This window comes from Equus quagga, chromosome 3, assembly GCF_021613505.1.
Source record: "Equus quagga isolate Etosha38 chromosome 3, UCLA_HA_Equagga_1.0, whole genome shotgun sequence".
NCBI lineage: Eukaryota > Metazoa > Chordata > Mammalia > Perissodactyla > Equidae > Equus > Equus quagga.
Genome location: NC_060269.1, coordinates 150,820,923 through 150,847,817, shown reverse-complemented (window position 1 = coordinate 150,847,817; position 26,895 = coordinate 150,820,923). Strand labels below are relative to the sequence as shown.

Below are 26,895 nucleotides of genomic sequence, written 5' to 3'. Positions count from 1 at the left end.
ATCTAACCTAGCAATCTTATTCTAATTTTTTCTTGTTTTTATGTCTATAAAAACCTAGTTCTTCAAGTGCCCTTGGAATCAATTTTACCATTTAACTCATCTCAATGTGTTAAATGAATCTTTGACCCATGGTCGTTAAAAAAAGAAAAGGCAAATGTCATTTAAAAAATGGTAAAATAACTTTTATATTAAGAGAATAAAGGGACAAATAACTAAGGGCAATACACAAACCTGACGGGATCCTGGCTCACAAAGAACAGCTTGGTGCGACTGGGGAAAGGAGAGCATGGTCAGGTCACGGACACGGTCACGGTCAGACGCTATTCCGGAATTACTGGTAACATTCTTAGATGTGATAACGGCTCCATGGTTATGTAGGAGAATGCCTTTAGTCTGAAGAGCTGTATGCTGACATATTCAGGGATAAGATATCATGGTATCTGCAACTTACTTTCAAATGGTTCCATTTTTAAAAATCAGAAACAGGCACAATAAAATGAAAATGGCAAAATGGCAACAATTATTCAATCTAAGTGGAGCACATATGAGTGTTCATTAAATCATTCTTTGAATCTTTCTGTGGACTTGAAATTTTTCTTCACAAAGGGAAAAAACTAGTAAGAATGCTGGTGACAGATCTTTCAGACCTCATCTTAAATAACCATCCCCACACCACTTCCTACCCGTCTAAACTACAGCAAAGCCCAGTTATTCTCTCTCCTAGCATCAGGTCCTGTTTCCTCATAGCACTTAATCACCACTTGTAATTACAGGATTATTTGATTAATATTTATTTCCCTCAAGGGACTGTAAAACCTCTGAGAGAAGGGACTTCAGTGGTCTTCTCACCACTGAAGGCTAACAAGGCACATGGCACAGAGGAGACACTCGGCATTGTGGAATCCATCATTTTTCCTTCCTTCCACCCATCCATCCATCCAACAAGCACTTCCGGTGCTCGGCCTGGCCTTAGGAATGAAGATGAACAAAGTCCCTGCCAGAGTTGCTCACAGACCAGCAGACAGATAATTATACTACATGGGTGGTGCTTGGCTGCTATGACTGAGAGAAAACTCTGAGGTTTCCAGGAGCCCCAGGAGGCAGTTGACCCAGCCTGAGGGGTTACTGGTGACTTTCCGAAAGCAATTCCTGCAGCTAGCAGAGAGCTAACACTGTGAAGCTCCATTCTCACAGAGAGGAGTGGGTTCTTAGCCCCTTCACACCTCCTACCAACACCTACTGCCACACACACTAGAAGTCAGCCAACCTGAGCCTACGGGCTCACTAAATTTAAATGAGAGAGATACACATTAAGCATGTGTTAAATATGCATTAAGATATGCTTACCAAAACACACTGCTCATCTCTTCCAGCAGGTTGTAACCTGCAAGTTACTTTAACAGTAGTTTCTATCACGTATTTTAGAACTGAATACTGTTTACAAAGTTTTAACTATATATTATACCATGTGATGACTTGGTTGACTTTTACTAAATTTTGAAACTTAAAGCAAAAATTAATAGAGCCTTTTCTCCATCTCAGTCTGGCATTAGATTTCAAGTCTATCTTAATCTACCTGTAAAGAATTTTTCCTCTTGAAGTTTTCCTTTTTTTTTTAAAGACTGGTACCTGAGGGGGCTGGCCCCGTGGCCGAGTGGTTAAGTTCGCGTGCTCCGCTTTGGTGGCCCAGGGTTTCACCAGTTTGAATCCTGGGTGCGGACATGGTGCCGCTCACCAGGCCATGCTTAGGTGGCATCCCACAGGCCACAACTAGAAGGACCTACAAGTACAAATACACAACTTTTTACGGGGGGGCTTTGGGAGAAAAAGGAAAAATAAATTTTTTTTTTTAAAGTTAGCTCAAACAACTGTGCCAATCTTCTTTTTTTTTTTTTTCTGGTTTTTTTCTCCCCAAATCCCCCCAGTACATAGTTGCATATTTTTTAGTTGTGGCTCCTTCTAGTTGTGGCATGTGGGATGCCACCTCAGCATGGCCTAGATGAGCGGTGCCATGTCTGCACCCAGGATCCAAACCAGTGAAAACCTGGGCCACGGAACCAGAGCACACGAACTTAACCACTCGGCAACGGGGCTGGTCCCCTCCCGAAGTTTTCTGAGTTAACCAGAGCTCATTCCATACAGGCTTCCTGTATTTCCACCAGCATACTAGATTTATATGCTCATCTGATTAATCTGTCACACCGCTGTCTCTACCCTTTGAGGTCAAGGAGGTAAGACTGGCTCATTCGTCCACTATAGCATCCTGGCAGACAGGCTGACAAACCCAACCGCGCTACAGACCACTGGTTTCCATAGGGGTCAGAAGGTTACTGAAGGAACAACTTCAGTGCCCTGTCTAGGAGACTGGTTAATTAAATCATGAGACAGCTGCACAAAAGACCATTACTTACTGAGTAAATGAGATCACAGAAAAGTATTTAAGGATATGGGATAATGCCTACATTGTCAAGGAAATAAGAAGAAAACAGTCCACAAAGTGGTATGTTTTGAAATTTCGACACTCATTTATCCTTTTAACAAATACGTATTAACCATCCACTAAGCTGGATACTATTCTAGGCGCTGGAGATAAAGCGATTGACAAGCAAACGAGGTCTGGGCCTTCCTCTCACGAATATACATTCTAGAAGCGGTTGAGAGGCAGTGATACAGAAGCAAACAAACAGGCAAGAATTTAAGATGGAAAAAATACCCGAGAGTCCTGTGACAGAGTGATGACCAATGGGGGAATGGTGAGTGGTCTTTCAGACTGGATGGTCAGGGAGAAGCTCCTAGAAGACACCGTCTCAGAGAGAGCATCTGAGCTGAGACCTGACAACAAGCAGTGTCATTCAATCCTAACAATCCCACAAGGTAGGGACTGTGCTAGGCTGAATAATGGCCCCCCATGTCTTAATCCTGGGGAACTGTGGTTGTTGCCTTATGTGGCAGAAGGGACTTTGCAGATGTGATTAATGTTATGGACCTTGAGAGGAGGAGATTATCCTGGATTATCTGGGCAGCCCCAAAATAATCACAATTGTCCTTAAAAGATGGAAGCAGAGGGAGATGTGACTACAGAAAGGGAAGTCAATGTGTCAACGGAAACAGAGACCGGAGTGATGCAGTCACAAGCCAAGGAATGCCAGCAGCCTCTAGAAGCTGCAAGAGAAGGAACAGATTCTCTCCTGAAACCTCTCGAAAGACCAGCTCTGCCAACACCTTGATTTTAGTCTGGAGGACTTAGGAGAGTAAAGTTGTATTATTTTGAGCCACCAAGTTTGCGGTCACTTGTTACAGCAGCAACAGGAACTAATACAAGTATTATGAGCATCATCTCCCTCCACTTCTTTTTTCCCCAGATACAGCAACTGAGGCTGAGTAAGTTTCCTAGTTAAATTACAGATGGTAAGTGGGAGGGTGGGATTTGAACCCAGGCAGTCTGACTCCAGAGCCACTTTCTGTCAACTCTTCTGATACCTGGCCTCTGAATTAAGATTTCCATTTCCTAAATTAAAAGTTAAATAGTGCTCCCTTCATGGCCCTAAGGCCACATTATCTATCAGACACAAGCATAAGACCAAGGAACGAATGCGATGCTTGCCAATTAATTCAGGAAATACCGTGGAGTTTCTAGTGCCTATGAGAAAACTCGATCCAAAGTGCTTCCATACACCGACGAGATGTTTTTAAGTTATATTCTGAGTTCAACTTAGAAACGTAACTTAAAGGAAGGTGTGGAAATAGCCTTACTCTCCTCAGGTCTGATGTTTCTCAAAGTCCTATGCGGTTGCTTGGGAAGGGGAACAGAATATACTACCCCAAAATATGCCACTTCAGCATACTGATTATTTTGAATTAAGTTACTTGAGAAACAGCCGGTGCAAGGGCATTCTGACCCTCCTTTACCCCCCTGAAAGCAGGAGATAACTCTCCCATGTGAAAGGTACCCTCCCTGTACTAGGAGGGTAGAAGGCATCCTTATCACCAGAGATAGAGAATTTAGGGCCAAGACGGCTATATAAAAAACCTTGTTACTTCATTAATTTACTACCCCAAACCCCCTTTGTCTTGTCAAATTTTCACATATTTATTGTTTCCTCTAAAAGGTATAAAAGCTTCCTGCTTTGGTCACTTCTTTGAGTCTCATATTTTTATGGGGATCCTGTACGTTCAAAATTCTTCAAGTTATGTGTTCAGCAAGTTTCCTGGGTATCTAGTGAGTACATACCAGAGAGAAGCTGCACAACTCACCTGGCCTATGATTCCACCACATAAACGTATTTATGCAGGTGAAATTGATATGTATGTGTCCTGGCTCCCGCAAAGGCCTGGGAGAGTAAGCACCAAACTGTCAAAGATTCCAACCAGGAAGGGGCTGTGCAGTCTTGGGGTGAAGAGGGCTTTCCTGTTTTAATCTGCCCTCATCTATCATCTGAGTATTTTCCAGGTATTTTTTCATGAACTATTTTTATAACTTAAAAAAAATTTTTTTAAGCCATTTCAAATGGAATCCTAGATTCATGGTGTCAACTGCAATTTCCAAACCACACTAACCATTCCTGCAGCAGTTTTTTTGTTTTGTTTTGTTTTTTACTGTATCCACCCATGAGAGTGAAGGTGTGGCCACGAAGGGAGACCAGAACAAGAGAAGCCACGGGCCTTTACTGAGCTCCCACTGAACGCCGACTGCTATGGCAGGAGCGTCCCGCACTTTACCTTACTTGACCCTCACGAACACAGGCAAGGGGGACACTATCTTTGCAGAGGAGAAGACCGAAGTTCAGACAGGCGAAGTTGCTGGCCTCAGACCACAGAACGGCCTGTGAACGACAGAACCGAGAGGCACACTCAGGGCTCTCAGACCCCTAGGTCAGAGTCCCTCCCTGGCCCCCTGCCTTCCGAAGCCCAAGACCCCTCTGACCCAGCACTGCCAGAGGTCCCAGTGAAAATGTGTGAAAGAACAAACGTGTGTTTCCTGTTCGCAAATTCCTATTTCTTCCTGGGAGCCACACGTGTCAGACTGAAAGTGTGTCCCGAACACTGCCCTCTCAGACCGAGGGGGAATTTGTCACTTCCACATGAAGAATATAAGCAAACCTTAAGAAGCACTATGCATAGAATTTCAGTTTATATTGTTTACAAGCATCTGAGGCAGAAGAGTTACATTTCTCAGAATAAATTAACTGTTACCATGACAACAGTAGGAGACAATCTGTCCAGTGAATAAAAACAAAGTTCAAATTAAAACAACCACACTGTCACTTCCCCTGCAGAAACTTCAGATCACTTCCCTTTTCCCCTCTTTTCCAGAAAGGCATCAAGTAGAAGTTTGATATACAATTAACCTGCTGCCTCTCTACAACTCAAAATTAATGGGGCTCAGACACTTGGTGAAATAATCTCCTGACAGGCTCACCCTCCACCAAAAGGCCCCCAGTCCCCCACACATGCCGTCTACCACCCTGACAACCCAAAACTTCCAGAACAGGCTCAGCTTTCTACTCTGGGTCACCATCAGCTGTATAATGTTTCCCTTTTTGCTCTGGCCTCTAGGAAACATTGTGTCAAATTTGTAGTGTCCCTCTAGGAGTTACAAGGGAACTGGTGAGTTGTATTTTGGGAGTATCCATTTACCTCTGGCTTCATTTTGCTGTCCTTTGCCCAAAATTCCTGGACAATTTTTTCTCTATCATTTGGCATATATTTTTAAAAATTACTTTTTAGAGTAGACATGCACACGGAACAAAATCCAAAAGGTACAAAAGGGTATACAGAGAAAATAGGTCTCCCTCCTATCTCCCACACACCTCTCCAAAGCAATTTTATCATTACCAATTTTGTGAGGATCCTTCCAGATATAGTCTCTGCATTTACAAGGACATGCATATATCTTATACACACAGAACACACTAACACAAGTGAATATTCATCTTGCTTTTTAAGGTCTGCACTGTATTTCATTTAGGGATCTAACCAATTCCCCACTGCTAGAATTTAGATAGCTTCCAGTCTTTGTGCTGCGGTCACTCTACCTATACACTCATTCATCTGGAAGATACAGTCCTTTAGAAGTGGAAAGCCTGGGTTAAAAGTACCCTAACTGATGGATTCATTCATTCATTCATTCATTCATGTTAGTTTTATGTTTTATTATTTTATTATTATTTATTTTGTTATTTATTAACATGCAGTTCGCTTTTCTGGTGTATGCAGCTCTATGACTTTCAACACATGTTGTCTTGTTGCCACCACCATCACAATCAAGATACAGAAGAGCTCTGTCATCCCCAAAACCTTCACGCTATCCCTGGGTAGTCACACCCTACTCCAATTCTGGCACAAGAGCTTTGTCTTTTCAGGTACATCTTATAAATGGAATCATACAGTATGTAGCCTTTTGAGACTGGATTCACACACTCAGATAATACCCCAGAGATTTGTCCAAGACTGTTAATATGATGAATTACACTGATTATTTTCAAATCCTAAACTAGCTTTGCGTTCCTGGGATAAATGCCACTCGGTCATAAATGCCTCTCTTTTTCTTTGTCAGTTTTGCTAGAGTTTGATCAATTTTGTTGATCATTTCAAAGAAGCAGCTTTTGGTTTCACTGACTATTATTCCTCTGTTTTCAATTTCATTGATTTGTTTTCACATTTGTTATTTCCTTCCTTTTGCTTATTTTGGGTTTACCTGTTCCTTTTACAGTTTCTCAAGGTAGAAAATTGGATTATTGATTCGAGAACTTTCTTCCTTTCTAATATGAGCATTTTAACGCTATAAGTTTCCCTCTAAGCACTGCATCCCACAAATTTTGATAGACTGTAATTTTGTTCAGTTCAAAATATTTTCTAATTTTCCTTGTGACTTCCTCACTGTCCCATTATTTATTGAGGAGTGTGTTACTTGTTTAATTTCCGAGTTTTTGAAGATGCCCTTGTTATCTTTCTGTCACTGCTTTCTAGTCTCATTCCACTGTGGTCACAGAACATATTTTGTATAAATACTTTCAAATTTTTACAGATTTCTTTTACAACGCAGGTTATGGTCTATCTTGGTGAATGTCCGTGCATGCTTGAAAAGAATGTGTTCTGCTCTTGTTGGAGGGTGGAGCGTTCTCCAGATGTCAATTAGTCCAGCTGTTGATGGTCAGTTCTTCTATGTCCTGGCTGATTCTGTCGACAGCTCTAGATTACGGTCTAGAGAGGCGTACTGACACTCCAATTATAACTTCTTTCATATCTGTTACATCTGTCAGTTTTTGCATCATGCATTCTGGAGCTCTGTTATTAGGTACATATGCATTTAGAATCACGTCTTCATTAGGTAACATTCCACCTTATCCCTGGTAATTTCCTTTGCTCTGAAGTTTACTTTTTCTGATATTAATATATCCACTCCATCTTCATTTTGATTAGTTTTCATCATATATCTTTTCCCATCCTTTAATATTAACCCACATATTTTATATTTGAAGTGAGTTTCTTTTAGACAACACATAGCTGGATTGTTTTTTTAAGCCATTCTGACAATCTGTCGATGGATACTGAGACACACAATTGGTATGCTCAGATCGTTCATGTTAATATAATTATTGATATATTTCAATTTAGACCTATCATCTTACTTGTTTTGTTTTCCCTTCCTCTATTTCCTCCTTCCTGCTTTGATTTCAGTTTTTTAAACCTTTTTTAGAATTCCATTTTAATTTATTGTGTTTTTGACTCTTTCTATAGTTAAGTGGCTGATCTAAGGATTACAATATATATTTCATTTTTCACAGTCTAATGTGAATCAATATCTTACCACTTCAAGTGGAATGTAGAAATTTTACCACCTATCCCTTCCTCCTTTATATTTTGTCTTACCTATTAAATCTACATACACTGAAAACCCAGACATTATAATTTTTGTTTTCAACCAAACATATTTTAAAGAATTCATTAAGAGAACAATGTATTTATCTGGCCACTTACCCTTTCTGTTCCACTTCCTTGTTAACGTTTCAAGTTTCCTTCTAGTTTAATGTCCCTCTGCCTGAAAAACCTGCTTTAGCAATTCTTTTAGATCTGCTGGCAACAAATTCTCTCGGTTTTTCCTTCACTGAGAATATCTTTATTATCTCACCTTCATTCCTGAAGGGTATTTTTGGTGGATATAGAATTTGGGGTTGACAGTTCTTTTCTTTCAGCACTTTAAAAATGCTGTTTCACTTCCTTCTGGCCTCCACGGTTTCTGATGAGAAAATCACAGTCATTCAAATGGTTGTTCCCCAATGAGTAATGCATTTTCTCTGGATGCCTCTAAGATTTTTTGTTTTGTTTTCAGTAATTGGTTGTGTGCCTGGGCATGGACTTCTTTGGCTTTCTCCTGTCTGAAGTTCACTGAGCTCCTTCCTCCTGAATCTGTAGGTTTATGTCTTTTGCTAGATTTAGGAAATATTCAGCCACTATTTATTCCAATATTTTTTTTATGCATCACATTTTTCTCCCCTCCTTCTGAAATTCCAGTAACACCAATGTTAGACTTTTAGTATTTTTCCATGCCCCCAAGGCTCTGTTCATTTTTTTTTCCAATCTTTTTTCTCTGTATTGTTCAGACTGGATTATTTCTATTGATCTGTCAACTGAACCCAAGTTCCAACCAGCCTTCTATGAGCTGTGGTTCCAAAGTCAGTTGAGTTTTGAAAGCCTTCCTAGCACTTGTTGAATCTGTCCCACATGTGCGCCCCCCAGTGTCAGTCTGGGATTTGTGTGGGGTCTACCTCGGAGTTCAGTTCTCCAAGTCTGCGTATGCTGTTTAGGGTCAGATGCACGTACCCACAACTTGGGGGTAAGCCCAGGAGTTCTTAGCAACCTTAAAGGGTCACATTCCTAAGCTCCTCCTCTCCACAGTGCCCCCAGTACTTGCTGGTTCGCTGGGTCTCCCCTTTTCTGGTTCTCTAGCTACATACTTCTGACAACTATGTCTACCTTAGGGCCAAGTGGTGGGAGAAGAGAGAGAGAATCAAGCATCAGGGGTTTGCCCCACCTTCTTGGGAACAAAGCTCCTCTGATCAGCTCCCCTCCCTAAGAGTTTTAGGCTCCTGCCAACCCCTGTTGCTGTGCCATGAGACTGCTTGGGGGCTGGAGTGCAAGAGAACACAGGGGAAAAAAAAGGAAAAGCAGGGTTTCTGCATTCTCTCTGAGTGATAGGAGACCCAATCCTCAAACCAGAACTAGAGAGCCTCTCCTAGTGCTCTCTCTATGTTAACATCAATTTTTGGGTTTGGGGCTACCTTGAGTTCAGGCTGGGGAATATCAGAGGGGAAAAAAATGGTAAACTCAATCAATCCAGGAGTACTTGAATTCTGGTCTTCTTCTCCAATCCACCTGCTACTATTTACTTTTCAGAATTCTCGAATAGCTGCTCCATGTACTATGTTCAAGTTTTATAGCTACATTCATTGGGAGAGACGGGTTCGAGTGTGCTTACTCCTTCTTACCAAGAACGGCTCTTTTTTGTAAACTGGTTCAAACTCACTTTCCAAAGGAACAAGGGATGATGAAAATGAAGGAAGTTTTCTTCTTCTTGTCTTAGAATTTACCTGTAGGCCTGCCACCAGTTACTGGCACTGACCATCCAGGCTTATCCTTTCTGCAGTCTGTGATGATTTATGATTTTCTGAGTACCTAGACTTCCTGGAACACAGAGTCGAGAAGAATGAATATCACTTTAAGCTGAGCTGAATTTGTCTTCTTCCGGTATTCTCCCTTTAACGTCTAAGAGCTGACCTGAAATTCCAGAAGGCCATCCAAGACATTCCAGGTTATACAAACCCAAACACATGTACTCACCTTTGCTCACATGATAGTGTTTTATCCAGGACAGTGAGATCCACAAGGCCCTTCCTGCAGCTATCCTTACCACAGTCGGCAACTGCCTCAAAGCCCAACCAGGACTTAAACTTTCTGACGACAGTGGCAATTCTTCAAGTCTACACACGCAGTGTTCTAGCTAAAAGAGTCACACGCTGTTCTAAAGCACCCCCAGTCTTCAGCCCTGAGCCCTTCTCACACCTATTCAAATCATAAAGACTCACTTTCAACTTTTTAAATGGTTTTTTCTTTTGGAAAAAATAAAAAGTGCATGGAAAAATTACTGAAAGGAAAAATACCAAAATGCAAACAGTGGTTATTTGGGGGCAATAAGATTTCAGGTGTTTTCTTTTTCTTAATTTGCTAATATCTTATACATCTTCTACAAATTAATATAATCAGGAAGTAAGTATTGTTAATTTATCTCAAAGAATACATTCCCCATTTCCCAATAACTCAATCAACCGGGAGACCAGTAAGCCATAACCATCTCATGCCAGGCTATACCCATAATAAGATTTCATCCTCCTTAATACGATTTCATGCACACAACTTCACCGGAGTATCAAAATTTCCCAGCAAGTCACTGCTTCTCAAACCTGACTGCCCATCAGACTCACTGACAGAGCTCAAACATAAACAACACACCTGTCAGACTGGAAGAGGGATGTGAGAGGAGAGAAGCCAAGAGCAATCCTAAAGTTTTAGATCTGAAAAAGAAGGCTAAGGCTGGCATTTACCAAAATGGGGAAAGCTGCAAAGGTAACAGGTCCGACAGAGTAAAGAAAAAATAAGAGTTTAGCCCTGTACTTGCTAAACAGGAAACGCCTATCAGACATCCAGGAGGAGATTTCCAGTTAGCAGCTGGATGCCTAAGTCTGGAGTTCAGGGGTGAGGTCCCGGCTGGAGACAAACGCGGGGGTTGTCAGTGTGGGCAGGACATTTAAAGCCTCAAGTCCAACTGAGATCTCCTAGAGGCTGACCACAGCCAGAGAAGTGCCAGAGAGGCGCTCTAATTTTGAGAGGGCTGGGAAGCTGAGGGCGCCTAGCAAAGGAAACTGAAAAGGAGGAAGAGCGTGGTGGCCTAGAAGCCAAGTAAGAAAGCCTCCCAGGGAGCAGAGGAGAGCGGCCCACTGAGAGAAGGCCTGAGAAATGACCACTGGATCCGATAACTGGCAGTCACTTGAAATACTCGATTTCAGAGAAACGTGCTTAGCGGTGCAAAAACTTCTCTAGGATGGCTGCGCTCTACTTTTCCGTTACGAGATTTATCTCAGCTGCAATTACCTGTCGAGTTATTGTTTAAGTCTGTTTTTCCTTGATCCATGGTAAGTTCCAATGAAGACACAGGCCAAGGAAGTCTTGCCCTTCATTGTAATCCCAGGATCGATCTGTTTTGTGGAACAAATGAAAGGACCATGGGATCCAAGAAAGAAGGTCCCTCTTTATTCATAAGGCAAAAGACTGAACTTCCAAAGACAGCATTACCACCTGTACCAATCTGGCCAGAGCCCCAGTCCCCAAAACCCAACGACAGGAGACCTGAAGGCAGCTATCTTTAAATATTCTCCCACTTTACTCTCTAGAGCTTCTCCAGTCACCAGCAATTGCCAAATGTATATATAAAGTGCTCTGGGCCGTTTAACCTGCTGTTGGCAAAGATGGCTCTTTTCCTCCCAATATCCAATATTGCCTTCTCGCATAGCAGTGGTTCTTAAATTTCATCATGCATTAGAATTATCTGGAGCATCTGTTAAAACACGACTTGCTGTGCCCCCGACCGACTCTGTTTCAGTACGTCTGGGGTGAGGCCCAAGAATGTGTGTGTCTAATGACGCCCAATGTCAGTCTGGAGACTCCACTTTGAGAACCACTGTTCGAGTGTGATTCTCACTGCTATCTCTGGTCATTTTTGTTTCTCCTATTAAGAAAATGTCTCTGAAATCATAATGTAAGCTGATAGAAAATTCCTTAATTTTCAAAATTTTTATGAAATTGGAAAAGATAAAGTAATATTTCAACATTTCCTAAAAATGGTAGCCATATATGTGTATGTGTATGTGTGTGTGTGTGTAACTCAAGCCAAGAGAATGTGGCCCAGTTTGAATGAAGTCACATGTGCCCAGAGGGCCCTGGGCAAACCACAAACAACACCTAGGCCACGTACTGAACCTGTTTATTAACTAAAAGTCACAACAGCCACTCCTTAAGTACGAACTCGGGCCACAGGCTGTGCTAAAGTGGGCAAAAAATATTTCACATACGTTATCTCTTAACTTCTAACAATCCAGTGAGTAGGAATCATAATGCCTGTTTTGGAGATGAGGAAACTGAGAAGAAGGAACTGGCCTAAGGTGACGCAGACAAGAAGAGGTGAAGCTGGAAATCAGGTCCAAAGATCTCGGCTGGTGTGCACACTTGTCCCCTGGCTCAACCAGAGGCTCCTTGAGGCATGCCGACCCAACTGGTCTTGCGCTCCCGGTGTCCAGAACAAGACCTGGCCCCAACACAGTGTAGTGTCTGCTGAACAAGCAAACGAAGGACCTGCAGAGGGCTCAGACTCATTCTCTCACACTGTTCCATTTCCTATTGTTTAAGGTGGACTTGTCATAGGAAAGAAACAACATAACAGCAAACACCTTCCAGCATGTTCAATACTGTTCTGAGCACGTAATGTAGATTCACTCATTTAATCCTCATCATGTTTGAGGTAGGTGCTATTATTTCCCAAATTTTTGAAAGGAGGAAAATGAAGCTCAGAAAGTTGAAGTAACTTGCCCAAAGTCACACAGCCAAATTGTGGCAGAGCTGGGATACAAACCTACGCAGCCTGACTCCAAAGTCCATGTTCTTAAACCACTATGTGCCGCTGCTTCTCTCAAGTAATAAAAACATTCCAAAGAGAAAGGGAAAAGCAATTAGAGCTTCCTAAGTATCTTATTTACACTCTAACTCTACCTGGAGTTGTCACCATTTGGAATCACAAGTCTTGACGCTCGGGCCCCAGCACCGGCCTCTCTAAAGTGTGTGAGCTGACATCTGTGACAGTGGCCAGCTTGAGCCTGGGGCCCTGCTCCCCGCAGTGGCAGGTCCCTCTCAGGCCTTGCCAGCTTGGGGGAGGGAGGCACAGGATGAGAGATGAGAGGGCCAGAGAGACAAAGCACGGCAAACAGGACCGGGGCAGGATCGGATGCCGCATGCAGGTACAGTTACATCCTTTATTATCGATGGGTGAAGCCAGATGGTCCTCTTCTTTACAGTATTGTGTTACCACATAATTAGCTGACCTAGTCATTTCAGTTCATGAAAATCCTGTAAGTTCAAGAACATAATCCGTGTTTACTTTAAAAACAAAAACAAAACACAGGGTACAACAAAGATAACAAAGAAATTCAAACAGGGCACAAGTAATACTAAGAGCTGTGGGAAAACCTATTTAGTATAAAGGTCACTTTTTTGAAAGTGGAGATTTCTTTAAAAAATTTATAACAGCTTGGCTACTTAGTCTCCTAAGAAATTTATAGCTGAGTTTTGCATACAAACTCATCACATTTTAATTGTATGCTATTTTAATAAGCCTATAGAATAAGTGATTCAAATTCCAAATAAAACAATCCAAAAAAATGAATTCCAACACCGATTTACTTTGTGAGTCTCCTGGGTCCAGACAACTGCTATAGGGAATGTTAGACAACACGCAAAACAAATTTCATTTGCTGAGACATAAAAATATGAAGTCTGTGCAAATCCACCTTGTTGCCCAAGCCAGAGCCCCAGTGTGCACTCCCCACCTAGCCCCAGACACTGCATGCCCGTTTCTAACATGTTTAATACTCAAAGGGGCTGTCCTCTGCAACCCCACAACTACAGCCACGTTGAACCAGACCCCACTTTCTCTCACCTGGACTAGTCCAAGAGCCACATTCTTGCCAGGGTGACCGCATCACTCCTTACATGAATAAAACCCTTCAGGGCTCCCCAGAGCCTTCGGGTTAGAGACAGGTTCCCAGCACATCAGATCAAATCACATGACACAGGTCCCGTGGATAGCCCCCCTCACTGCTCCTCGGGCTCACGCTACACACTGTCCCTTACCACATGCCACCCCCACCACCTGCCAGCCACTTCCTGCAGAGGCAGAGGAGCAGTGAGGGCCCTGGCCCCGGATGCCGGGTGCCGAATTCCGGCTCTGCTTCTTACTGGCTGCACAGTCACGCAGCCTGGGTCTCAGCACCTCTTTGGTAAAACGAGGACAATAACAGCATCTTCTTCAAAAGGTTGCTGCAAGTTTTAAATGAACTAGAAACCCAAGTGCTGACTTACTTAAAACTAGCACACAGTAATCGCTCAGTGCATGATGGCCACTATTATGGATTCTCCGTCACACCTGTGAACTCAATCTGTGCGGCTGTGCCAGCAGGCCCTGCCTCCCTCCCACACGCCTGTGGCTCTTGAGAATACGTGCCGTGTCATTTCTCCAACGCCAGTGCCAGGCATGAGACCTGGCCCTTAGTCGGTCCTCAGAAGTGTTGAGTGGACAGTTGTCAGTGAATACAAAACTGAGGTTGGAGGGGTGAGGCTGCTGAGGGCAGTTTCACAGCCCCAGGCAAACAGCAGGCTGTTAGGACTGTGCGACTCAGGGCCAGGAGCAGAGGCACGTGCTGACACTCAGGGCTGCCAAGGCCACAGAAACCCACTGGCCTTGCTGTGTCTGTACATGAGCGCCCTCTTTGAAAAGAGGAGCACGTGCCTCCAGCTGCTGGATCACTCCGTCCGTGGTGCGTGAGGCGCCCGGCAGTGACGTGACACCACAGGCCTGCCTGGCCCTCCCCTCCAGAGAAGTGGGCAGCTTCAGAGCCGGGCGGGGGGTCCTAGTACAACATAGGCAACAATGGCCCTAGCCTTCCTGGCCAAGGCAGCACTGGAAGGATTAAGTTCCAAGAAACGCATGGGATCAGAGAGGGAGAAAGCTTTGATATGAAACACAATTAATAAAAATAGGAAAATAAACACATTTGCAACTATTATTGAAAAAAACTGATCTGGTTAAATCCAGTTATAAACATCTAAAGCCCAGCTCTCTCAACTGAACTTCCCTACGTGCATATTACAAGCTGTAAGAAACGAAAAAACTTAAAGTCAGCGACATTCTGAAGACGATGTACATTTTAGGAATTGAGCATACAAATTAACACAAAGTTTCCCAATTTCAAAGCCTCAATAATGGTCATTTTTACAAAGTTCATAAACATATGCTGTACAGCATATTTCCGTGTTTGTGTCTCTATACCTTTTGTGTTTTCTTTGCATCTTTCTGAGCATTCTCTCGGAGTGGTACTTTTCCAAACAGCTTCCATCCCACGTCATTCTGTCTGTCAAGTCTTGCATTTTGTTTTCTAGCAAGCAAATTCCTATAAGAAGAAATAAAAGGGTTAGGGAGTTTCTGCGTATTTACAGAAACACCAGGACAACCAAGTTACTCTCTAATAAAAATAAGCAGACTTTCCTTTGAGAGAACAATGTGATGAACCACAAACTTTAATTCTTCAGATGATTTTTATATAGACACAGAAGCGTGCAGCAGGTGAAAAGACAGTGAACCAAATAAGCTTTCTGCTATTCAACTGTTAATGTACAAATTCCATAATTGACAGTAAGAAAAAGTCTTTTATCAAAACAAAGTATGTCAGAAAAAGTGAGCTTTAAAGTCAGACTAAACTGAATTGAAACCCTAGCTCAACCATTCATTAGCTGTGTGGCTCTAACTAGTATATTAACCTCTCTGAGCCTCTCAGTTCCCTTATGTTTAACAAGGGTCTTTTTTTTTAAAGATTGGCACCTGAGTTAACAACTGTTGTCAATTTTCTTCTTTTTCTTTCTGCTGTTTCTCCCCAAACCTCCCCAGCACATAGTTGTATATTATTTAGTTGTGGGTCCTTCTAGTTGTGGCATGTGGGATCCCGCCTCAGGCCTGACAAGCAGTGCCACGTCCGCATCCAGGATCTGAACCAGCGAGACCCTGGGCCACCGAAGCAGAGAGCGTGAACTTAACCACTTGACCGTGGGGCCAGCCCCTAACAAGGGTCCTTATACGAATTAAAATGACAAGTACACAATCAGTGCTTAAAGAATACAGCTACTTTAGTACTCAACCGCTAGCTTAGTTTAAATTATCTATAAGGTACATCTGTATTATCTATTTATAGTTTCCATGGATCAAAAAAAGAAAGCTACTCATGAGATAGTCACGAGGTCTTCTCTCCCAACAACATGTAAACCAAAGTCCCAAATAACACAAATAAATCCTAAATGGTAGTACAGAATAAACTATGTTTTGGAATGTACTGTATTGGTGCATTTATTAAAAACAAATGGTTTGCAGAGCTCATTGGAAAGCATAAAGTGAGCCCACAGGATCGGGTGTGCCAGAAAGTAAGAAAGTGTCAAAGAAATACAACACATGTCTAACAGAGCAGCAGCCAGCTTGAAGGGCTCCCACTGACTAAATCCAGAACAATTATTCATCAAAGCAAATAATGAGAACAAGGGATTATAACCCATCAAATAAGATGGAAATCCATGAGCCTGTGTGGACACAAATAAACAAATAAATGGAGGAAGAAGGAAAACTCTTACAATGCCTGCTAATAAGTACAGAAAGACTGTTGGAATTAGGAAATGATGCTAAACCTAGTATGCAGGTGAAAGGTGAATGAGGAAAAGGATTTTTACATAGTTTGGAACTATCTCCCACAAATTACTTTTTAATTTACAAAGGCAAAAACAGTTAACTTTACAGTGGAGAAACCTCCTTAGGCAAGTGATCAAAGCTGGCATCCCAACAACGTCAGGACAGACAGCACAGGCCCCCTGCTCTGACACACTGAGGACAATACCATGCAGATGGCAGTGACCCAAAAATGCATCACCCGTATCTAACCATGAGGAAACAAAGACACACCCAGACAGAGGGACAGTCTATGAAATAATGGATCTAGACTCTAAAAATCCAGAGTCAGGGTCAGGCCGTCCCGTGGTATAATGGTTAAGTTCGTACCCTCTGCTTCAGTGGCCCAGGGTTCACGGGTTCAGATCCCGGTCGGACACCTACACACCACTTCTCAAGCCATGCTGTGACAGTATCCCACTCTACAAAAGAGAGGAAGACTGGCACAGATGTTAGCTTAGGGAGAATCTTCCTCAACCAAAAAGAGGAAGACCGGCAAGAGATGTTAGCTCAGGGCCAATCTTCCTCACCAAAAATATAAAATAAATGAAGAAAGAAAGAAAAATGCCAGGGTCACAGAAGACAAATAAAGGCTGAAGAACTGTTCCAGATTTAGAGACCTGGGAATTAAATGCAATGGGTGATCCAGTACTGTCACGGACTGGTTGCCCCGAGGAACTCAAGGGTGGGTTTGCAAGCATTTAACTGTTTTTCCAAATTGGTATTTTCCTTTTGTCATGTTAAGGAGGTGCAGTCACCAACCACCCTGAACCAGACCAAGCCCCACCACGAGAGAGCCACGCCTGTCACTCCTGCCTTACTTTTAATGCTAAGACCTCTCCAGGAGGGCCTTATTAGGCCTTCTTACTGTGACCTGCAGTGAACAGGGAAGCACGGTTTCCCACTGAGCCTGCACAAGCAAATACCCTCCTCTCCCTTTTGAATATTCACTCCTCATCCGACATAAAAGGTCCCTGCGTCCCTTTGTTCCTGGACCCTGTGACTTTGGAAATGATTCCACATGGCCTCCTGTTTGCTGCAGATACACGTTACTCTGTGAGACAGCTACTTCCGGTGGAGAGCTGGATTTAACTCGCCAGGAGGGAACCCACTTCGGTTTCTGTAACGGTACCACATCCTGGTCCATGCGGGTACAAGCTACTAAAGAAGATTACTGGGATAGCTGATGAAATTTGAACATAGACCGTGGATTAGAAAACAGCATTAGATTAATGTTAAATTTCCTGATCTTGATAACTGTACTTTAGTTATGTAAGAGAATGCCGTTGTTCTTAAGAAATATTCCGATATATTTAGGGGAAAGGGGGCATGATATCTCCAATTGATTCTTCTAATGCTTCAAAAAAAGTACTTATCTACTTATATAGCATATATGCCACACTCAGACTGGATAAAACAAATCAAGTGAAATTAAACAGCTAGCGAATCTGGGTGAAGGCTATGGGAGTTCCCTCTATTTTTCTTGCAACTTTTTAATAAATTTGAAATTATATGAAATAAAGTTACAAAAACTTCCAAAATAGGAAACAAATGGTTTCATTATATTCTTCCTTGCTTTTCTGTTGTGGTTATAATGGGATCCATTTCAGAAATGGTTTCATAGCCCAAGGCAATTTCTTATTTACATTTGTAAGAAATGAACTCTGAACTGTCTCCAGGCCCAACCTGTTTAACATCAAAGAGCTAGCCACGGGTAAAAGACTCGCGCAGTTAAAACCAGGCTAAAAGCTCAGGCACCCACAAGGATAACAAGAACTTGGGCATCCAGAACTTGGTTCACTAACGCTTTACATTTTGCTAAAGAAGAGCTGCCTCTGGGAAAGTGAACTGGGTGTGAGGGACAAAATGTGAGGAAACCAAATGCACCCAGGAAGGGGAGGGGCTAGGAGTAAGGAGTACACCTCCTGATGAACTCTGACCCTACTTGGGAGGGCCAGAGTCGCTGAGGGTCTAGAGCAGTAAGGAATGGAGTAGAGAACCACACAGAAGCAACTGGGTGGGGGTACGTGAAAAAGAAGTCTGGGCTACTGATGCCCAGATTTGTGATCTGGGAGGCTGGATGTAAATGATGCTGCTATTCGCTGAGACCAGGCCAGCAGGAGAACCAAGAGGAACAGAAACCATGGTTTCTCTGTCCACTGCTAAGGCTACATAAGTTTGTACAAATGTAGCGCAAATAAAATTTATCAAAAATCAAAGTTTCATAATTATTTTTGGCATAAGAGCTTTAAGCTATACATAATGGGCCATGAGTTTTAAAAGGTTCATAAAAGGTATCTTCGGATATATTATTTTTTGTGGATAAGAGGTTGAAGTCAGTACTAGTAATCAGGAACTTTGAATGGAAAGGAATCCTTCCCTACCTTCAGCTGCTTGTGTCACTGGCAGCACCTGGTTTCAGCACAGGGCACAGGGAGCCGGCCATAAAAAGGTTCCGGCCCCTTGTTCCCCTTTCAGGTCAGCAGGTCCTAGGAAGCCCGGCATGGAGCTGGCTGCTAGGCCAAGAGGAGCCAAGGACCCGCCTCTGCTCATCACATGACCAAATCCCATTCCTGAGGCCAGGCGCAGTGAGAACACGGATCAGGCAAGGTGAACCCATTAGCTCAGACCAGTCCTTTAAACACTTGTGCTGTCTGCCTAACCGAGATCTCCGAGGAGCCCTCAGGGTCGTCATAAAAGGCGACACGTAGTGCCACTCCATCCCAGTCTAGAGGGAAGACAAGGCCATGGATGCCTTGGGCTGTCCCTTCACAAGCCCTGTGCCACAGTGATTAGCCCAAACCTGGGCCTTCAGACGTCTTACGTGCTCTCGTGTCCCTGGAGAAGGCAGTGGCCACAGCCATCACTTGATTCAAGCTTCCTGTTTTATTAACTATTTCAAATTCACCTGTCCAACCGCCAGCTTCCAAGAGTCTTCACCTTTGCCCTGGGTTCTGCAGAAACCCTGGACTTGGTCTGCAAAGCCTTCCCTGACTGGCTGCTCCAGCCCAGCCCCTGTACCTGGACTCCCACAGCAGCTGTTTCCAGAGTGCTCACCATGTTATTTTGTAGTTTCTGGATACACCTTGTCCCCTTCTTCTCTCCGCACACCTTTCCCTTGGGGTGGGGTTGCCCAGAAGGCAGGGCAGGGTCACCTCCACATGGCTAGAATTCTCTCCAGCATGCAGCAGGTGCTCAATATGTGTTTGCTGGCAAATGCAGCACCCACCATATGTGTTTGCAGGAGAGGCAGGTGCAGAGCAAAGAGGAGGCAGGGTGAGACCACAGCCCACCCCTCCACCCCAGGGCCAGTTTCCACGCTGGCTCCAGGTAAGAGAGACAAACCTGGAATCAAGGCCCAGGACTGAGAACTAAATGGAGGTGACCTCTGAGAGCATGGGTGGGCATCCCCCTGGAAAGAAGGGGCAATGGAAGATGCGGGCCTAGGAGAGACCAGGAGAGAAGGCAGCAGACCACCACAACCTGCTTCCCAGGCCACACTCCTCCTGGGGGAAGCAGCCAGCAGGGGTGAGTGATGGCGAAAGGGGAAGTGCCTGAGAACTTCTCCAAGGAGAACCAGTCATCAAGACTCCTGGGGATCAAGGGCATTGCCAGAAAAGGGCCCTTCAGCGAGAGGGCTGAAATCCTCTGTTATAAGGGGAATAAGCACTTATTCTATTGGCAGCGTTAAGGACATCAGCTGTTAACCCCAATTCAGTCTCTGACTGAAGAACAGAAATAACACTGAAATGGATGACTCTTACCGGCACCTGAAGGGGATAAAACCACCAAGGGCCAATAAACCACCAGTGCTGTATCTGGGTAAGTACCTTGCCTCCAACCCACAGGGTACCCCACAGTTTGTCGACGAAAACAATCCATAACCGATCTATAAATGAAAATTTGAGTGAGTTTACTCTGAGCTGAAATCTGAGGACCATGGCCCGGGGCCTTTCTTCCCGAAGGAAGAAAGGGCACCAAAGAAGTGAGGTGCACAGAATGGTTATATATCCCCAAAGAGGATGTTTCACACAGGATTGAAATGTCCTTTTACAATAGTCGGGACACTGCTCTGTCGGCACAGCGATTGATAGAAACAGCAGGTAGGTCTGCTGTCTTGGTGGACACAGCAGGGCGGCAGGTCTGTTGAGCTGGGTGGTCACAGGTGAGCACAGCAATCAGTTCCTAGCCTAAGGAAAGATGCTTATCCTTGGGGCCGGCCCCGTGGCCGAGTGGTTAAGTTCGCGCGCTCCACTGCAGGCGGCCCAGTGTTTCGTTGGTTCGAATCCTGGGCGCGGACATGGCACTGCTCATCAAACCACGCTGAGGCAGCATCCCACATGCCACAACTAGAAGGACCCACAACGAAGAATATACAACTATGTACCAGGGGGCTTTGTGGAGAAAAAGGAAAAAAATAAAATCTTTAAAAAAAAAAAAGAAAGATGCTTATCCTTAAGAAAATGCCAATGCGGGGGGAAGTTGCACCTTTATCTTAAGGCCATTTGTTCTTGCCATAGGAAATGTTTAAAGCAGATATACAAGGCATGCTCAATGGCCACGTTCAGGCACTTTTAGAAAAACAAAGTCAGGCCAAATTAGGTTTACACCAAATGGCTTCCTCATATACTCCAATATATCCTATTGCTTGCCATTTCTATTTGTCAGTCTCACCAAAACTGTCCACATCAGGGCTCCCTGAGAGCCACCCAGGACTCTAGATGATGAATCCCACCCCACCCACCCGCACTGGCAAGCATACCAACTGGCGCCTCCCAGCCCTTCCTACACACGGACTCTACCTGGAGCGGGGGACGGCGAGGGGGGGTGGTGATGGCTGAAGGCGGAGCACCTGAGGACTTTCCCAAGGACGAGATGACAACCATTTTTCCTATGAGACTGTGGTGTTAAAAGCCTTCATGGGCCTTGCTCCAGAAGCACCCCCTTGCAGGCAGGAGACCAGAGTGGAGACGCTCTCTCAACAACCTACCAGGCCTCATTCATTCAATGACTTTTTTCTGAGGGCCTCAGCTGCATTGAACAACAACAAAAAAGCAGTTCATGTGCTCAGAAACCTTCAGTCTCTCCTCCACTTAACTCCAGACCTCTCAACCTGATCCGGCTAGGGTCTGGCCCCACTATCCAGCCCTCCTGCTCGGGTCATCCGGGGCCCACACACATCCCCACGGACAGACTGTGTGTGCTTGCCCCACCCTGTCCTCAGCCGTCCCTCAGGCATAGGTCTATGATCCATCAAGCCCTGGTCCCCTGCAGAACTCCAGCTGCACCTGCCATGTTGCTAAGGCAATCTCTTTTCCACACAGCGTTCAGGGCCATCTCCTCAAAGCACAGATGGATCACACCAGCCCTGTCCCGCGAATCCCTTCAACGGCTCCCACCTGCTTGTGGCACCATTGCCCATGCTGCTCCCTCCACCCTCAGAGTGTTCCCGGAAGAGGAGACGCGAGTGCCTGCCTCATAGGGGATTTCGAGGATTAAAGGAGGTAAGGGACCTTCCAGGCCTGGCCTCGTGCCTTGCACACATACTCGGCCCAGTGAAACAACAGCTGCTGTCACCAAACGGGCGTTTCTCCACTCAGGGACTGAGAGCAGGGAGTAACTGTCCTCAAGCTGAATCCCCTTCAGCTGAGCCAGCACTCTGCAGCCTGAAGGCATCAGAGAGAGCTGAGAGGGGAGGCGAGGTTGATTAGAATGGTGGGCTGACGAAAGGTGACGCCAGTAGGCGAGGCCCCACCAGGGATCTGCTGACAATGCCTATCTGGGTACATTTTACAATAATGCTGAAGAGGCCTCGGGAAATACACTTTGGGGTTGTCAATGATTAAGCCACACCAACTACAAGGGAAAAGACTAATCCTAACAGCCTGAGGGAGGCAAAAGAACTTTGGGCAGGAAAAAGGAGTCAGGGTGTTGCCATGGCATTTATCCCACGGCTTGGAAAATAATTATTTTCATCTCAGTAGGTAACAACTCAGAGGAAAAGATATGGCACATCAATGAGAATGTAATGTTAAAAATAATGGCATATTCGTTCCTGCCGGCCAGCTCTCCGGTGAGCCAGAAGCTCACAGGTACACTGTGGAGTGCCATGCCACAAGTAAACAACATCATCAGAATCAGGGGCAAGGTCAGTCATTGACACATTTAACTGCAACAAAATGGACCATTAGGATCCTGGTCCTCACCAAGAACAGTCAAGTATAAATTTGCATGGATTATGCCCAAAGTGCTCCTTTCTCATCATCCTCCGAACTCCCGAGACCAGGATCTCTACTTTCTGGGCTTGTCCGGTGTACCCCACGGGCAGGCGTACAGAGAAGACTGACAACAGAAAAGACACAAAGGCGGGCTAAGTGTGAGTGGGGAAAACATAAAACCTAGAGATTTGAACACCTCTCTCCTTCTGACAAAAAGATTTAGACTTGTGCTGTCCAATATGGAAGCCACTAGTCACATGTGGCTACTGAGCACTTGAAATGTGTACGTCATCATGCTGAAATATGTCGGCTTAAAAAAATTTGTTTTTAACATCACAAAAAGACTGAAAACAACCCAAGGATTCATGACACCTTCAGCTGCAGCAGTAAGAAGGGTCAGGGGCACTTTTCTGAAAGACGCTGAAAGTCTATTGTTAAAGGTATGGTGCATAAGAATATAAAGCATGCTGTGTAACGCCTGCCTCTGCACTGGCCTGGACGGGCACAGACTGTCTCTGGGAGAATACAGAAACCGGGAATATTCGCTGCCTCCGGGACGGGCTACTGAGCGGCAAAAGGCACAGGGCAGAAAGGAAACTTTCCACCATATACTCTTTTGTACTTTCTAGATTTTGAAGCATGCAAATGTATCACCTATTGAAAAACAAGGTAAGAAATAAAAAAGCCATTGCTAAATTAGGAATGTCTGCTAATAAAAAATGAAATGCCTTTGCACCACTCCCACCTCCATCTTTCAAATCAGTAAGGCTTAATCAAACTCCAAAACAGCACCGGATTTTTCTCCGAGTACCTAGTGGCATGAGGCAGTGAGTGGAGGGAGCTCCTGCTGTGTTAGGTGGCAAGTGCCTTAACCGGCAAAAAGCTGAAGAGAAAATAAAAATGTTCAGTGGCGTACTACTGGTGTAAAAAAATAAAGACTTTTGGCGGAGAGAAGTGAAAATACGTGTTTATTTGGCTGTTTAAGTACAGTCACTGTACCTTTCATGGCTCAGGGGCAGATCCTGAGAGGATCACTGAGCTGGGTGCGTGGAGAGCCGCACCTGGGAGGGCATCTGGTCAACGCAGCTGCATGGGGTGCACTCACTCCACAGCTCTGCTGAGGGAACGCCTGCCGCACTGTGCCTCAGAGGCCAAGCCAAGCCGGAAACAGTAGCAGTGTAGACTGGTGACAGTATCCCAGGGAAAATGGTCTAAAAGTTAGGCAAGTTCCTGACGTCACCCACTGGGGACTCAAACCCAGGCCGTCGAGGCCTCCCAGTCCATTACTAGTGGACAAACGGAGTCTGCTCCACCAGACACAGCACGCAAATTTCTCCAACATTCCTTCCCAAATGAAGAACAGTGGTCTGCTACCCGCAGAGGAACAGAGCCAGCGATGTGGTTACCAGGGCAGTGTAAACATGTTCCTGCCCCACTCCCAAACTTTCCTACGAAAGAGCAAAGCTCTGAGGGCATGAGAGGGCCACGAAAGAATGGTGAAAAGCAAAGAAGACCAAGTGGCCACAGGCTTACTTGCTGTTTCATCACACTGCCGTGGCTACCTTTGTTGCAGCGAACCGCTGGCTGAGGCAGAAGTGCAGCATTCCTGGTGAGGGGCCCCCAAACCTGAACCCGAGCATTCTCAGCAGAGGCAGCTCAGGTAACCTCGTTATCACCCGTTTCTCGCTGACAAGTGAAGCCCAGGAGGCTACAAGGGGCCTAGCTCCTGCTGGCCCTCCACAGAGAAACAGCAACTGTTGCTGCTGGGCCTCGTGGTCCTCATCTGTAAACGTGCATGACGCAAACTTCTCCTGGGGCCACTGTGAGAATTAGGTGAAATAACACACAAGTCATTGGGGCAAGTGTGTGTGTAGGGGCCACCAGCAGAGAAGACACACTGAGAGCCTGTTTTCTGTCTACACAGTGTTTTTCAGTTTAAAGTATTTGTCAACATTTTTAAACATCAGGAAAGCAAAGAAAAGTCTAGGTTTCTGGCTTCTCCTGAAGTACTAAAGGATCTGGCCACAGGGGGCCCGTGTTCCTACAGGACAACAAGCCAGAGCTGAGCAGCAGCCTTTGGTCGGGCTGTGCTCCGTGTAGTCCCTCCACTACCCCCACTCCATTCCACCTGCTGCTTCAGCATTCCCATCGCCCGTTTGCAGGGGCAGGTCCAGGTTTTGGGGGGCCTTGAAGCTTACATAATTTAGAGAATCTTCTTTAAAAAAAAAAACTTAACTATGTTTAATTACAAACACAAAATTAGGTACAAGTGAGGGGTCCTGAAGGTGAAGTGTCATTAACATCATAAACCCAACTCTGTCTCTCTGGCTTTTGAAACCTGGGACCGGGTCAGCAGCTGCTGCCACGTGCCTGCAGGTGAGGAAACTCCAGCAAAGACTTAGATCCAAAGTTCCACCTCCCCGTTTTTGACAAGAGACTCCACGTTTTTTGACAAGGGACTGTGGAGTCGGAGGACGGATCGATCCCCTTTCTTCTTAGGTGTTGTGGGGCTGAGGATGTTACTTTCACCCCCGCCCCCCGACTAACTTGACTCTCTGACATTACTGAAGTCAAAAGAAGGTGATTGCAGGAGTAATTTAAAATGCTCGCTGATGCTTGCTGATAACAAAAGGTTATGAGGTGCCGGATCCGGGTCCCTGGCCTAATGTATTTCAAAGCACTTACAGTGTTTACTGAGAGCAGCATTTACCCTACAGCAGGCAGTCAAATATATTCCTAGATAATATCAACTTGTTATTTTATTTGTCTTGATCACCAGAATGTCAAGTCCATGAGAGTGAATACTGTCTCTTCTATTTACTGTGGAGCCTCTAATGTCTAGAACAGTTCCTGGCATACAGGAAAACACTCACATTTAATGAATGCATGCTTTTTCTGGGAATTTTCATAAAGACTATATGAGAATTATTCCTGCCCACTTAGACTAGAGGAAGCTAGAATTCAGAGAGGTTGGAGAGTCCTCTCCAGAGACACACAGCTAAGCAACCAGAACCAAGACTCAAACCTAAGTATCTGAGGCCACTACCTGGCAAGTCTGGAGTCAACACTGTCCCAGAAGGCAGAGGACAGCTGCAGAGGAAGGATGCAATCCTCCCTGACCTGGTGGAGCAGGTTCCACAAGCCATGGACACTCATCAGAGATTTCTCAAAACTTCTCGGAGTCTTGAGAAATAAGCCTCCCGAGTCCTCCTCCTTTAAGATACTGTGCATTTGAACTCCTATTTGTAATTCAACAATTCCTTGGGGCTTCTTGCTCTTTTCCTCCTTTGTCTCATTAACGGAAACTCTTAGCTATTTTTGATTCCAAAGCAATCAGAAATAAGCTGAAACACGTAGCATTCAGTTCCCACGAGAATAGATGGGTATCTCCTCCACCATTTCCTGAATCAGTTACCTTTTACAGATTACCTGTCAGTTGCCTTGTACTGCACCAGGCACTTCCCATATATTGCATGTGTGAAACAACCCTACAAAAAAGGTATTACAGTCACCACTGTACGGATGGGAAACTGAGGCTCAGAAAGGTTAAGAAATTTGCTCCTGAAGGGACATATAAATCGTGGTACTCATCTGGGGTAGAGAAGGCAAAAATCTCAAAGGATTCCTCTAAAGCCCAATTCATAGGTCTTTTTTGCCTATCTCCACCCCTCAAAAACTGACATGCTCCATTGCCACATATATTTGCACTGGGTCTCTGACTCTGCTCTGAAAATGCAAGGGAAAAGGCCAGCCCACTTCAACTGTCACAGGAACACAAAAAACAAAACAGCATTCTGCAAAGCAAACCTCCTGTGTGATAAAATTCTACCTACCCCAGGGGAAATATGAAGAAAGTAAGAAACAGGTGTTATTACTGCGATCAATCATTGTGCCAAAAATTCCCAAGCAGCATCTGATGCTAAAAAGTTGATCCCTAAAAATGGAAATAACAGTCAACTCAAGGGGGTGTAACGAGCATCAGATACCACATGTGTGTAAACAGGTCCCAAGAGCTCCTGGCACACAACAGACCCTCACTAGAGATACAGGCTCACATCCATTTTAAATTGAGGATACCCAAGGAAACAA

The 26,895-nt window shown here is 44.6% G+C and overlaps 1 protein-coding gene across 2 annotated transcripts in view; it reads right to left on the bottom strand.

Moving 5' to 3' along the window:
• The window catches only part of TBC1D14 (TBC1 domain family member 14), a 102,994-nt gene that overhangs the window by 41,879 nt on the left and 34,220 nt on the right, over positions 1-26,895 (bottom strand). For both annotated transcript variants that reach the window (XM_046656088.1, XM_046656087.1), the window contains exon 3: positions 15,152-15,272. In XM_046656088.1, coding sequence (XP_046512044.1) covers positions 15,152-15,272 — 121 coding nt within the window. The remainder of the gene's footprint in view (positions 1-15,151; positions 15,273-26,895) is intronic.